Source organism: Sarcophilus harrisii, chromosome 6 (assembly GCF_902635505.1).
Source record: "Sarcophilus harrisii chromosome 6, mSarHar1.11, whole genome shotgun sequence".
NCBI classification, from domain to species: Eukaryota; Metazoa; Chordata; class Mammalia; order Dasyuromorphia; family Dasyuridae; genus Sarcophilus; species Sarcophilus harrisii.
The window spans coordinates 241,197,978-241,213,569 of NC_045431.1; the positions used below are offsets into that span (position 1 = coordinate 241,197,978).

Here is a 15,592-nt window from a genome sequence, read left to right on the forward strand (position 1 = left end):
CCTCCCCCCCTGCCCCCGGCCCGGCCCGGACTCGCCTCCCTTTCCCTTGACTATGAAGGACGTTTCCATCTTTCCCTTCTTGAGGACGCTTTTCCTCCGCTTCCAGGCCTAGAACTCTTTGGGTTCAGCCCCAGTCAATCCACGGGCGCTTCTCAGGCAGAGGGACGGGGGCCCCTGGGTAACGCAGGGCCCCCGGGGCTCCGAAAATGCCCCCTCCCGGCCCCTCACTCCGGACTCCTTCCGGAGGGGCTGGCGGTGGCTCAGGGGGCAGAAGACTCGGGGACCCAAAGCAGAACGAAACAAGACGCTCCTCATGTGGATAAGCCCCCTTTCCGTGGCCTCCGCATCCGATCCCGGCCTTCCCTGCCCCTCTCTGGGGCGCCCTGGAAACAGCTGCCGCCAGGAGGATCAGGCCCGGCCCTTCTCAGGGGGATGCTCAGCATCTCCCGCCTCCCTTTCCGCCGTCACGGCCAAGGATCGCCCCAGACCCTGAGCCCTTGGGCCCCTCTCCTGGGACCGACCTTTGCCACGGGGCCCAGCACCGCCGCCCGGACTGCAGCTAGCAAGGGCTGAGAGCTGGGGCGTCCCGCAGGCTTCCGGAGTCGGGGGACAGCGTTTGGGGGGGGCTGCCTCTTCCTGGCCCCCCAGGGAGATTTCCCAGCAAGGACACAGCGGTGATTCACCACTTCCTCTCCAGCTCCGTTTTACTGAGAAGGGGGGGAAACTGAGGCAAAACAGGGTGAAGCGGCCTGCTAGGAAGTGTCTGGGACTAGAGTCTTCCCAACACCAAGCTGCCTCTCTGTCCCGTTCTCTTCTTGATGGCCTCGCCAGATCTTATCGTTTCTCTCATTATCACCTCTCACATATGGCTGTTTCTTGCTACCCACACAGCTACTGTCATCTTAGGCCTCTCCCCTGGAATCTTTTCTTCTTCCTCTTCCTCCCTCCTTCCTTCTCTCTCTTCCTTCTTCCCTTCCTTTCTTTTTTTTCCTCCTCTCTTTTTCTTCCTTCCTTCCTTCCTTCCTTCCTTCCTTCCTTCCTTCCTTCCTTCCTTCCTTCCTTCCTTCCTTCCTTCCTTCCTTCCCTCCATCCATCAGGGTTGAATAACTCCCCCAGGGTCACACAGCTAATAAGTGTTATGAGGCTAAGGTCACACTTGAACTCAGGTCTTCCTGGGTTCTCTAACCACTGGGCGACCCGGCCATCCATCCCTTAGATTCTTACTTGGTCTCCCTGACTCATCTCTCCTCAGCCCAGTGCATCTTCCAGGAAGCTGCCAAAGAGCTCTTCCTTCCCCACAGATCCTATGACAGGATTCCCCCATTCTACACTCTATTACCTCTAGGATAAAATAGAAAAAAACACAACTTCTTCCTTTACAATCTGGCCCCAAAACCTGTAATCCTGGACATTGCTCTCCCTCCCACACTAAAGGGCAGCTGAACTGGGTGCTGGTCCTTATGCCATGCTCTGTCTCGGGTCTCTGGGCTTCTGCCTGGTCCCCCTGCTTGGAATACCCTCTTCTCTTTCTCTCTGCCTCTTAGAATCCCCCCCCCCTTTTTTTTTTTTAAGAATCCCTTACTTTTTTTTCCTAAGACTCAACACAAGCGCCACCTTCTCCTTGAATTCCTTCTGGATGCCCCTCGCTGCAGGTTTCCTCTCCACCCTCAATAATTCAGGCTTTATTTTGTACACAGTCAATACATATTTACATATGTAGGTCTCCCCTGAAAGAACCTAAGCTCCCTGAAGTCAGAGACGGTTTCATTTTTTAATCATTGTATTCGATTATCTTTTTTGTTTTGCAAGGCATGGGATTCAGTGATTGCCCAGGGTCACACGGCTCATGAGTATTTAGTATCTGAGGCTGGATTTGAACTCGGTCCTCCTGACTCCAGAGCCGGTGTTCTGCCCACTGCACCGTCCGACTGCCCCTATATTCCATCATTGTAAATACCCAAATTAACTACAGAGGACATGCAGGAAGACACTCTGAACTGAGAGAACCGATAAATGTCAGTATGGATAGAATGGTTTTACATATGCCTCCGTATTTGGGCCTGATGGTAGCCATGGAGAGGGAGGGGAGGAGGAGAGAAGAAAGAAATTTATGGTAAAATTTTATTATATATTTAAAAGGAAGAGCAAGTTGTATACAATAGACTTGCAGTTTCACGTGCAATTATTTTATTTTTATTAAGGCTGTTATGCTGGAAACTGAGTGGCTGCCCATCAATTGGAGAATGACTGAATAAATTGTGGTATATGAATGTTATGGAATATTATTGTTCTGTAAGAAATGACCAGCAGGACGAATACAGAGAGGCTTGGCAAGACTGACAGGAGCTGATGCTGAGCGAAACGAGCAGAACCAGATCATTATACACGGCAACAACAATACTGTATAAGGATCAATTCTGATGGACCAAATCAGTTCCAATTGATCAGTAATGAACAGAACCAGCTACACCCAGAGAGAGAGCACTGGGAAATGAGCGTGGACCACAACAGAGCATTTGCACTCTTTCTGTTACTATTTGCTTGCATTGTTTTTCTTCCCAGGTTATTTTTACTTTCTTTCTAAACCCGATTTTTCTTGTGCAGCAAGAGAACTGTATAAATATGCACACATATATTATATTTAAGATATACTTTAATATATTTAACATGTATGGGACTACCCGCCATCTGGGGGAGGGGGGGAAGGAGGGGAAAAGTTGGAACAGAAGTGATTGCAAAGGACAGTGCTGAAAAATTACCCAGGCATATGTTCTGTCAATAAAAAGCTATAGTAGTAATAATAAAAGACTGTGTTATGGAAATGTTTGTTTTATTCCATAAATTAAAAATAAAACATTTAAGGGGGGGGGGGTTATGTCCTCTAGGAGGCTACATTTTAATGGGGGAGGATGCTGAAAAGTGAGCGAGAGGTGGCACAGTGGGTGGAACATCAGTCCTGAAATTGAGGACCTGAGTTCAAAGTTAGCCTCAGACACTGACCTAGCTTCATTAGCTGTGAGATGCGGGGCAAGGCCTTTAATTTTGATCTGATGGCCTCGACAAATAAAGTGGGAAGGTGTAAATGTTCCATGAAGAGCAGAGCTGGTGAGGTTAGGACCGATCAGAAGGGGCTGCGGGGGCAGAGGTGGCTTCCGAGGGAGATGGGGAAAAGCCCAGAAATCCGGAGAATCCAGAACCAGGTTGGCTTAGAAGTGAGTGCAGGGGAGGTTAAGTGACTTGGGTAGGGTCACCCAGCCAGGCGCTTTCCCAATCTCAAGCCCGGTGGTCTTTCCCTCTCCATACGCTGAGAGCCGTCAGGTGGACGTGGCTGGGACAGGGGCTCTCCTCAGCGAAGACCCGTCTGTCCACGTTCGTGTGCTTTTGGGGCCCTTTACCATCTTCCACCCCCGGGATGGAGGGCCCCTGGGAGGCCGCCCTCTCTCTGGCCAGCAGAGCCAGTAAAACTTATCAAGCGCTTTTGAGTCCCAACCCTTCCAGGCCTCTTTGTTGTGTTGACTGATTTCAATCAGCAAATCTAAGAAAGTGAAAGGGCGCTCAGCACTGTCTGTCCCATTCAGAAAGCCCCGGGGAGACACATGGGACAGGGGGGCGGCCCCGCTGCTTGGAGACCCAGAGAAGCTGCAGGGTTCCCCTCCAGGCTTCCATGGTTGGCCTTTTCCAGCCTAAAATGACCTTTTTGCGACCCTCCCAATTCCTGGCTCTGCTCTCAGAGCAGAACAAACCTAATGGCTCCCCGTGGGACAACTCTTCAGATATCGCCCTCGAGTCTCCCCCGGCTAAATACTCTGTCACCAAGCAGATCTTGGATTTTAAACAGTCCGAGGGGCCCCAGCCTGAGGACAGCTCCTTGGGTCTTCCGCCAGAGACCCTCCATCGCGTGGCAGCCGCCAACAACTCCCGGTTAAGGGTCTGAATCTCTCCGGGACTGAATTCTCAGGCAACTCCTTGTCTTCCCCGTCTGCAGAGGAGACAAAAAGAGCGTCGCTGTCCCTGGGTGGAAGAGGGTCAGGGGTAACGTCTACACACAGCATACGATGTATGTTTGATGTGTCTGTGTGTGTGTGCACATATGAAGCTGCGGGCTTGCTGTTCCATGCACCCACCATGGTCTCTCCAGGGAAATTTCTTTTTCTCTCCTCATTGGAATTGTTCCCCCTTATATCTCTGGGATCTCACTCTCCAGTGTCTCCATCCCTCCTAGGCTGACCTCCTGGGACACATTTTAGATTATTGCGTCTTCTTTTCCCTCCTTCCTCCTTCTTCTCTTCTCTCTCCCTCTCCCTCTGTCTCTCTCGTCTCTCTATCTCTCTTGTCTGTCTCTGTCTCTGATCAACGCGGGGCCTGCTGGGTGCTCCCCCCTCACCATATTGGGACCAGACTCAGTCCACGGAAGCACTTCAGAGCCCAAACAATCCCGGTCTCAGCCTCCCCAGGAGGGCGCGTGCCGCCTCCACGGTCTCCTTAGAGCCCCCGAAACCCCCTTTGTAAGATATAAGGCTCACGTCAGACCCTGACGCTCTCCCCTTTATCACAAATGTAGGACGGAAGGATCTAGAATGTATCCCAACGACAAAATCACTTCTCTTTGCTTTTCCTTTGACCTTCAGCTCAATTCTGCCATGTTTCGGCTTCTGCTTGCTGGATTTCTTGTATAGAATATGACCCTCTGCCCTTTTCAGCCGCCATGTTGCTTTTCTTTAAAAATTTTAATATAACGTAACTTAATCTTTTTGTTCTACGTATACATTTATTTTTTACTTATTTCCGCGAGTCGGGTCGGGAGAGAAAAATCAGACCCAAAGGGAAAACCGTGAAAATAATGTGCGTGGATCCACATTCAATCTCCGTGATTCCGGATGCAGACTTTCCATCACAAGTCTATTGGAATTGCCTTGGATCACTGAATTGCTGCCAAGAACCAAGGCTACTATAGCTGATCATTGCATAATCTTCTTGCTGCTGTGTCCGGCGCTTTCCTGGCTCTTCACTCAGCATCAGTTCCTTCTCTCAGATCATTTTTTAATAGAAATATTCCATTATCTTCATATACAACTTGTTCAGCCATTATTCCCCAATTAATTGATGGGCATCTATTCTTTTTTCCCCCCTGAGGCAATTGGGGTTAAGTGACTTGCCCAGGGTCACACCGCCAAGAAGTGTTAAGTGTCTGAGGTCAAATTTGAACTCAGGTCCTCCTGACTTCAGTGCTCTATCCACTGCGCCCCCTAGCTGCCCCATCTATTCATTTCCCAATTCTTTGCTACCACAAAAAGGGCCGCCACAAACATTTTTGCACAAGTGGGTCCTTTCCCTTGTCTCATGCTTTCTTTGGGATACAGACCCCGTAATGGCGCCGCTGGGTCAAAGGGCATCCAAGTTTTATAGCCCATTGGGCAAAGTTTCCACATTGCTCTCCTTTACGATCGACTCATTTCACAACTCCACCAACAATGCATCAGTGTCTCAGGTTTCCCACATCCCCCCAACATTTTTCATTACCTTTTCTTGTCATCTTAGCCAGTTGGAGAGGCGAGAAGTGGACCTCAGGATTTAATTTGCACTTCCTGGACCGACGATTATGTAGAGTGTGTTTTATGTGACTAGAAACAACTTTTATTTCTTCATACGAAAACTGTCCGTTCTCACCCCTTGGCCATTTGTCAGTTGGGGAATAGCTTGTGTTCTTAGACATTCGAGCCGATTCTCCTAGGTATTTTAGAAACGCGGCCTTTATCAGACACTCCATGTAACATATACCTTGATTCTAAAATTTTTTCCCAGTTTCTTCCCTTCTAATCTTGGCTATGCTGGTTTGTGCAAAACCTTTTCAATTTAATGTGATCGACATTATGCATTTTGCATTTTATAACATTCTCTAGTTTTTTTTTGACCATAAATTCCTTCCTTTTAAAAAGGTCTGATAGGTAAACTGGTTCTGATAGTAAAATAGAAAAAAAAGTAAAATAGCTCTCTTCATTTGTTTATAGTATCCCCCCTTATGCCTAAATCACATGCCTATTTTGCCCTTATTTTTGTTTGGGGTGTAAGATGTAGGTCTGTGCCAAATTTGTGATGACTGTTTTCCAGTGTCCCCAGTGATTTTTGTGTTTCTTTTTTTTGGCTGAGGCAATTGAGGTTAAGTGACTTGCCCAGAGTCATACAGCCAGGAAGTGTGAAGTGTCTGAGGGCAGATTTAAACTCAGGTCCTCCTGACTTCAGGGTTATTTTGTGTTTCTTGTAAGTAAAGTATAGCCACACAGAACCATAATCGAACAATGTGTTTCATCCCACCAATTCCCAGTGATGTCCAGAAGGTCAAATTTGCCCCCTCGCATTAGGCCCACCGGTTTCTGGGATGTTTAAAAGCGTGGGTAGATGGTTATGGGATTTTACTGCTGGTTTCTCCCTTGTATTTTTTTCTCCTGTGAGTTTCTGGCCGTCCCACCTGCTCTTCTCCATTCCCTGTGACGGCTCTTTATAACATCGAGCTTTGGAGAATCGCCTTCTCCTGCCCTCACGCCCTTCAGCTGCAAGCCCTGGATCGGATCTTCCTGACATCTGGCAAGTGCTTCCTTTCCAGCCTGGATGAGGACCCGCCATCTCTGGTCAAGGATCTGTCAGCCCAAACCCCATTCTCTGACACCGGCTCTATTGCTCAATGGCCTCTCCTCCTCTGCACCCCTTTGCCTCCGAAGAGCCACAGTGGGGAAAACGGCAGCCCGAGTCCCGGCGTCCTTCGTTTTCTCGGCCGAGCCTTCGTAATCACGGACGTTACTTTTTAGCTTCCTTCTGGAGCGCGGCTCCCGCCTGCCTCTGACCAGGTTATCTGTTCCGCTGAGTCTCGGGAGGATCGTCGGCACATCTTGGATACATGCGCCAGGGAAACAATGGCCTCCGTTCTGCTTGCTATCAGGTCAGCAGATAGCCGCTGGTGGTCCCAGTGACTGCTATCTTCTCTTCCCTGCTCCTTCCTCTCTCCGGATTGCTTATCACTGTTAGAAGGACCTTCTTCCTTCTCAAAACACTCAGCTCTCTCATGAGGAAATCTGTTTTTTCCTGTTGTGATTATCTGTATCTCCATATTGCTCTTTTCTTTCCCTCCCTTCCTCCCTTTCTCTCTCTTCTCTTCCTCCCCCCTCTGCTCTCTCTCCCTCCCTCCCTCTCACTGATGGGTACTGGTTCACTGGTTTTAAACTTTATTAATATAACTCTCCTCTCCTTCTCTCTTCTCTTTGTGGCACTTTTCCATCTTCCATCAATCAGAGAAGAGCCAATCTCCTCTCCTCCACCCCCTGATCCCCTTTCCCTCCTTTTTTTTTTTTTTTCTTTTTATAGCTTTTTATTTACAAGACACATGCCTAGGTAATTTTTCAGCACTGACCCTCGCAAAACCTTCTGTTCCAATTTTTCCCTCCTTCCCCTGCCCCCTCCCCCAATGGCAGGTAGTCCCATACATGTTAAATATGTTAAAATATATGTTAAAACACAATATACGTGCACATATTTAGACAGTTGTCTTGCTGCACAAGAAAAACTGGACCAAAAGGAAAGAAAATGAGTAAGAAAACAAAATGCAAACGAGCAAGAGTGAGGATGTTATGATGTCGTCCACACTCGCTTCCCACAATCCTCTCTGGGTGCAGATGGCTCTCTCCCTCACTGAACAATCTCACTGTTTGAATCCTCTCACTGCTGAAGAGAGCCACGTCTGTCAGAACTGATCATCATATAGTCTTGTTGTTGCTGTGTCCGATGGTCTCCTGGTCCTGCTCATTTCCCTCGGCATCAGTTCCTGTCAGTCTCTCCAGGCCTCTCTGAAATCCTCCTGCTGGTCATTTCTTACCAAACAATAATATTCCATAACGTTCATATGCCATAACTTGGTTATTCCCCCATTAATGGGCGCCCACCTGTTCCCAGCTCCTTGCCACTACAGAAAGAGTCGCCACAAACTATTTTCCATGTGGGGCCCTTTCCCTTTCTGATGATCGGAGTCATTTCCGGGTGTGGATCTGCCATCCACTGTGTGAAGGCTCATGGGCAGCCGGACCTTCTCTCTCCTGCCAGCTCCTTCTACCTGCCTTTCCTGAGTCTCTCTTCAGGTTGGATTTACTTTGATCCTCCCGAATCCATCTGCAGCCTCCTGAATTTTTCCTTATCCTGGATCATTGAGTATCTAGAAGTAGACTCTGAACCAGCAAATGTTATTTTTTCCCTAATTTTCCCCAAATTTTGCCAAAGTTCTCCCCAAATTCAACCTTTGACCTGTTTCAGTCGCCAAACCAATCCGAGGAACTTTCCTTCTCTTCTCCCTTGGAAACTGGTGGCAGAGGCCCGAGAAGCAGGATCGGTTCCATTTCTATTAGGCCTCTGTCATGGTCCTCTGCCTTTGGCAGGAGCATCCCCCCATTGTGAGCGTCAGCAGCGTTGGCTGTCTTGGGTCTGTCTCCACCTCCCGCTTCTACATTTTTTCCTCCTTTGGTTTTGCTCTTTAAGAAGGCAATGGTTTAAGTCAGTGCAGAGACAGCTGATTACAAAGTGACCCACGGCCCTCCCCCCGGCAACCATTCAGTTAGGGTCCCTTAAATAGTCACTTTCACTTTGTGCCGCCATTATTTGGGGCTCTATGGTGGTGGACGGAGCACCGGACGTGGGGGCAGGAAGACTCATCTCCCTGAATTCAAATCTGGTTTCAGACACATCCTGTAATTCTGTCTGCCTCAGTTTCCTCACGCATAAAATGAGGGAGAAGAAAAGGGCAAATCTTCCTGGTGAATCTTTGCCAAGAGATTCCCAAATGGGGTCATGAACAGTTAGACGCACCTGAAAAACAACTCGTCAACAAACATTCAACACTTCCCGATTCTTTTTTGGAATAAAGTACTCACTACATAGAGGTGTCAAATTCCCTCTGCAACTTTTTTTCAATCCACATTATTTTAAATTTTTTCCTTTCTCTGCCCCTTTGTCAAGTCACCCCTGGAGGGCCCACGGACCCTAAGGATCTTCACCCCTCCCAATCCATCGACAAGTCCGGCTGGCACAAAATCGCTCGGGATGGTTGGTGGTTTCCGACGGAAAAGGAAACTCCTCTTTGGCTTGACTTGCCAATCCTGAGGGGAACCTGGAAGTCCTCCTTCCCCGCAGCAAGGACTAGCTTTTGGTTTTCTGCGTTTGGTCAACGGAGAAGGCCTCGAGTTCAGGGGACGGCCTCTGACCTGGAACCTCGCCCGTCTCTGCTCCCCGCCCCCCCGTCACCCCCTGAGTCCCCTTAAGAGTGAGTTTTTCTATTGCTTTTCTATTTGTGCTTTGCATAAACAGGACACAGTAACCACATCATACATTTGTACGTACTAAGTGCTCTTTGTCCACAGCAGGCTGGAAGTGGGCCCGTGATCGGCACTTAAAAAAGCTTTTAATTAAGTGACTGATTCACCAATGGAAGGGGGGCCCTTGGGACCGTGGGCCCTTTGGTTTTTTTACTCCTCCCTCTGGCTTGCCTCGTGGACGGCCAATCGGAGAGCTTCCTGATGCCTTAGAACCCAGAGCCTCTGCAGCCCAGCAGGAAGTACCCAAGTTCCAAGAGCTTGGGCCACAGAGAGCAGCAGAGAAATCAGCCCGTCAGGGGACATCAGGCTGGCTCAGGGAAGACGTGAGCTTCCCATCCCAAGGCTCTGGGCCGGCCCCCGCCCCTCGGCCCCATGCCCTAGCAGGGACAGCCTAGAGAGGAGGGAGGGGCCCGGCCCCAGGCCCAGCACGGTTCTGGTCTCCTTAATCCCCTCCCCTGCTCCTGGTGTTGGAGCTGCTGCCCAACCTCAGCTGCCCCCACGGGGACAATCACTGCGCGCGGCCGGGCCCCAGGTGAAGCGGGCGCCCCTCCCGGGCCCCAAACGGGAGGGCGGGCAGGGGGAGAGAAACGGGGCCCCCCCCCCCTTGTTCCCCTCCCCCAGAACAAAAGCGGGCCCCTCATCACCTCTCGCAAAACCCTAACCCCGAGAAAACACACCCTCCCAAGCAAAAAACACCATTTATTGAAAAAAAAACAACAACAACTCCCCCAACCACCCCACCCCCCAAATCTAAACCGGGAAAACAAACGGGGCAAACGGAACACCTCCAGACAGAAAACTCGGAACTATTTTGCTCCCGAACTTTGAAAAAAACTCCCCCCTAAAGCTCCTTTAGGGGGCCCTCTCGCAAAAACCCCAAAACAAATCATACAAGAAAACCCCCGTAAAAGAAAAAACTCTAAAAACACAACATCAACAGATCTTCGGGTGGGGTTTCCCTCCCCAACCCTCCCCCTTCCAAAACTTAAAACGCTGAAAAGGAAACATGAACCCCTCTAACCCCTCCCCTCCGAAAACCCAAATCCCCCAAAAACAAAGGGCAAATCGCAACCCCGAACTCATCCCGGGTCCTCCAAACTGGGCGGAATCCACCTAAAAGAAACATTCAAAATTTGTTTACCCACAAAAACTCAAAACCCAAAGAAAGAAAAGGGTGAAACAAGGAAAGGTGAAATAACCAACCCCGGGGCCCAATCAAGAAAACCCTCAAACCCCAAACCTCTGTTCCCCCCCAAAAATCCCCCTTAACAACACAAAAGAGAAAAAAGTCCTGCGGGGCCCGTTTTCTCTAAAAAACCCACAAAAATCTTGCCCACTCGCCACTGAAAAAAAATCCCTATCCCTCCAAAAACACTAGGGGGAGGTGGGGTAAAAGGGCACTGGGGCAAGGCCAAAACACGAAAAAAATGAAACAAGGGTTTGAAATTGGCCCAAAAGCCCAAAACCCCAAACCCCCACCTCCACATTCTCTCTCTTGCCCCAAATAGCAAATTTCCCTTAACCTCTCTTTAAATCAACCTCCTTCCTAAAACTTCTTCTCAAGAAAGGTCACTAACAAGCACCCCATCAAGAACTCCCACAACAACCCCTCCCCCCTCCCCCCTTCTCCCAAAAGTCCCCCGAGAACCCCTCAGTGGGTCAGAAAAACCTTTGGGGCCAAACCCTAAAAGAGGAAAAACCCGGCCACCCAAAACCAAAAAAAAAACCACACCCCAGTTTCCAACCTCCAAAAATAAATCAAGATGAAAACTCCCAAAACCCCTCTCACCTTTTTTTTTCTTCTCTTGGGCCCATCATCCATGTCTGAACTGCAAACCCTTACCCTAAAAGCCCGAAACACCTCACCAGCAAAAACCCCCGAAAGTTTCAAACGCCCCTCTCCCCCCCCCGCCGCCCCCCTCCCCCAAAGAAACCCAAGGGTAACATCCCCTGCAAATGTTTCCCTCGGGAAAGAAAAAAAAACAAAAATTTACCCTTTTTCACCTCAAAAAACCTCCCCACTTCTAACAACACTGGGCATTCCCCAAACTCCCGGGCAGGACAATCCAAACCCAAAACCACTGCAAAACTTCCCCCGGGCCCAAAAACAGGGGAATGGCGCCACCCGTCTAGAAAACCTCACCTCTCTTCAAACGGGGTAACCGGAGGGAAGGCCGCTGACAAAACCCAGCAGAGCCGGGCGGGGGGCACTGGCGGGCTCGCTCCCTCTTCTGGCACCTGGAGCTCCAGGTAATTTTAGTGCCAGGGAACAGCAGCTGACGCCTGCTAGGAAGGCGCCAGACACAAGCGGCCCCGAGCCGATGCGCTCCTGACGCCTTCCTCCCTGCTCAGTGAGTTCATTTTTAACACTGAACAAGGGGAAGGCATGGGAGGCTGTGGGCAGCAGCCCTGGAGGCCGGGTGGGAGTCGGGGACCTGGAGGCCAGGTGGGAGTCGGAGGCCTCCTCCTGCCCTGGAGGAGCTGCCCGCCCCCCCAGCTACCTCTGCCAGACTCAGCCAGGAGAGCCCCACAGCATGGGAGGAGAGGCCTGAGGGCCGGCCGAGCTGACCGGGGCATCTGGGAGGGCCCAGTGAGGAGGCCTTAGGCACTTCCTTGGGGGACCACCCCCGCTGAGGCAGATCTCCCCCCGCAGCTCCCCACCTTCTTTACAAATAAGCTAGAGAGAAGCCCCCTCCAACATCACTGGGGTGGTCCCGGGGGGCTCATGCACCCCACAATGACGCAGAGATTTTAAATTCGCAGCCCTGAGGCCCTGGCCGACCCCTGTCCCCTGGGGACTCCCTCCTACAGTGCCGTCACAGGCCAGCCGCCGCAGGGACCCCGGGCGTGGCGCTTACCCGACCACCGCCAGGGCGTTGCTAAAGGGGCAAGGGGCGTGGCGGCCCACACGGGTGGGGCTGGGAAAGGGCGGCTGGAAAAAATATGACCCCACTTCCCATCACCCTAAGGCGGAAAATTTCCCCCCTACCAACTTCCTCCCCCAAAAAACCCCAACCTCTTCGAAAATCCTCCCACCCCCCACCCCACCTGAAAAAAAAAACGTTTCCCTCCCACGACCCCTTTTTCCCCGTTTTCCCCCTAAACCAAAACCTTTTGTAAAGTGGGGAAAACGGGAAACCCCCACAAAGACAATTCCCTCAAAACCTACAGAAAAAGGAAAATAAACCCCCAATTATTTATTTTTGAAAACGGTTTAGGAAACTTTGGGGGGCCCCTTTCTGGGAAAGAAAAGGGGGAAAAACAAAAACCCCAACCTCCCAAAAAAACCAATTCCCAAACTTTCCCACCTCTTTTTAAATCCCTCCTTTCCCTTCCCAATAGAAAGGGAAAGGGAAAAAATTTTCCCCACCTAAATTTTGGTATAAAGGGGTCCCAAAAATCCCGCTGGTTAAAATTCTAAAAAAAAAGGGGAAAAACACAAATCCCCGAAACCCAAAAACCAAGAAAACCCTTCCCAGGGAAAACCGTTTTTTTTTTTCTTTTTTTTAACCATCCCAAAAAAGAAGAATTATTGTTTTTAAAAAAATTTCAAACTTTGAAACCAAAACAAAAAGCGGGAAAAGGAAACCCCAAAAAAAAATTTGGAAAAATTTATTTCCCGGGAAAAAAAAAATTCCAAAATCCAAAAGAAAAATAAATCAAAGGAAGAAATTTAAAACATTGCATTAACCCCTTTCCATTAACTAAAACTAAAACTTAGAAAAAAAAACCCAAAATAAAAGTAAAGGGGTTTCCTTCCAATGAACAGAAAAATTTAAAAAAAAACCCAAATTTTTTTTCACCAAACCCCACCCCCCCCCTTTTTTCCTAAAATTTCCTCCATACCCTATCCACCCCACCCCCCCCAAAAAAAAAAAGGATAAAGGGTTAAAATTTAATTTGGCCCCTTTCCCCCAAAAAGAAAAAACCCCCCCTGCACCCTCAAGGAAACCCAAAAAAGTGGGGGAAAAATCCCTCAGGGGGAGGGTTGAATTTCCCACCAAATATCCACAAGGGGAGAAAATGAGGGGAGGGAATTTTGGGACAAATGACATCTCAAAAAGGAAAAATGAAAAAAATTTGTGCCAAAACCCCAACAAAAAAAACTCAAGATTCCACCCCCCCACCTTCCGGCCCATGAAAGTATTAAAAAGAAAAAAAAAAATGTAAAAAATCCCAAAATTCTCTCCCCAAAACTAAAGGGGCCTCTCTCCGTCAAACCAACCTTTGAAGAAACCTCCCCTTTTCCTCAACCGCCTCCCCTCCCCAATTCTCCGAAAAAAAATTTTCCAACCAAAACCCCCTCACCAAACCAAAAACCAAATTTGGGGTTTCCCAAAAAACGGAAACCACCCCTTCTAAATCTAAACAGCAGAAACCCCTGACTTCCGTAAACACGACACCACGGGCCCGGGCAAATCCAAAATTTTCCCCAATACTCGAAAATGGCCCCCTCCAGGCAAAAAACCCCTCCCACCCAACCCCCCAAACCCACCCTTTCCCCACGGGCCAAACCCCCTGAAAAAACCCCTCGGAAACAGCCCCCCCCCGCCCACTTTGCCCATCCCCAAACCCACCCCTCCCAAATAAACCTCCCCAAGGGGCTTCCGGGAAAAACCAAAATCAATTCACTTCGACCCACCTTCCAAATCAAAGAAATCACTGCTCCCTTCTCCCCACCCGCCCAAGCCCCCCTTTTTCCCCTTTCTGAAAAGCATTCCCCCCAAAACCCACACAAACGCAATCCCGCAGCGGGGCCACCCTCTGACCCTGGGAGGGACCCTCTGTAGGGGCGAGAACAACCATGGTCAAATCCCTACCACCAAACTCAGTCTCGGGATGGGCCCCAACGGATGTGGGGGCCCCCAGGGGGCGGGTAAAGGGTCCATGGCCCAGCGGGCCCTTCGTCCTCCTCGGCCCTACCTGGCTGCTGTGGCCAAGGTCGGGGAACCCGCTTCTAGCTGTTTCCTCCCCTCAACTTGGACTCCCCTCCCAGGGGGGCCCTCTTCTCCGGGGTTCCACGCCATCCATTTTGCTGCCAGAAAGGGGGAGAGGGCGGTGTCTGCGCCAGCTCACCCGCTCGAGGGGGCCAGTCCGAGAGCCCGGCCCGGCCCTACACGGTACCTGGGGGAGGCGGAGCCCTGCAGATCTGCCTTGCCCGACTTCATGGGGGTTTTGACTTTCTCGGGCACCACCAGCGTGTTGCTGCCGTCTCCAAACATGTCCTGGTCGCTGATGTCCTGTCACGGAGGGAGAAGAGGTCGCTGGGACCATGTGGGCCCACGGGGGAGGGGGCTCATCTCTTCTCCCCACCATCCCCCCCGGCCTGACCAACAGACCCGGCCCTGCCCTGGACCTTCTCAACAAGGAGGCCCCCATTTTGGCAAAAGCCACGGGACGCCTCGAGGAGGATCCGAACCCAGGCCTGCGGCAGACAGGGACGGCCCCGGGGCCGAGGGAGAGAAGGGGCAGCCGGCCTCGGGGAGGTCCACGTACCAGAAGGTCGTTCTCGGCCAGGCTGTCGTCCGGGTTCTTAATCCAGGAAGTGCCTTTGACTCTGTCCAGAGCAGTCAGCTCCATCTGTGGAAGCACCAAGACCCGGTTACCGTCGGGAAAGAGAAAACCTTCCCCGTCTGAGGTCTGACATCGTCTGAAAGGTGCTTACAGAACGCTCTTGGCTTGGGGGGCCTTTGGGAAGCCCGGCCCCCTCGCCCACATGTGGGAAGCAACGCTGTCAAGGCCCCCGACCCAGAAACCCCCACTCGCAAGACCCTAATCCCATGGCATCAATATGAAAGGCTTCTGGAAGGTCGCCCCTTGCCCCCACTGTACCCCCTGGACACAAGATGGCAGCTGGGTTGGAACTAAGCAGAGACCCCCGGCCTAGGCCTGCCCCCCCACCAGTCCCTCGAGGCCTCTGGGAGCCCACTACACAACTGGCAAGCTTCCCCCCATGATCCTTTCCATCCCATCAGGGACCACGCTGCACCCCACCCCCGCCAGGCCAAGGGAAGGGGAGCCTCTCCTTTTCCGAGGTTCACCCTGTCCAGCTCTACCTCTCCATATCTATATATCTAACACGGCGGCCGACCTCCTCTGAGGGCCCGGCCCCCTAAGCGCAGCCGCCACCCCCGGGTGTTCCACTTCTCAAGGGCTCTCCCCCCGCTCCTGCTCAGTCTCACTGCCCTGAGTGACCTTTGCCCTCTGGCCTCTCCAAACCTTTGTGCCACTGCTTCTGGCAC

General features: G+C 50.9%; 1 protein-coding gene across 1 annotated transcript in view; it reads right to left on the bottom strand.

Annotated features, from left to right (window-relative positions):
* Window positions 1-14,324: 14,324 nt before the first annotated feature.
* PACS1 (phosphofurin acidic cluster sorting protein 1) overlaps window positions 14,325-15,592 on the bottom strand; it is a 60,431-nt gene continuing 59,163 nt past the window's right edge. Inside the window, 3 exon segments of the mRNA XM_031943627.1 lie at window positions 14,325-14,385; window positions 14,475-14,590; window positions 14,847-14,930. Coding sequence (XP_031799487.1) covers window positions 14,325-14,385; window positions 14,475-14,590; window positions 14,847-14,930 — 261 coding nt within the window.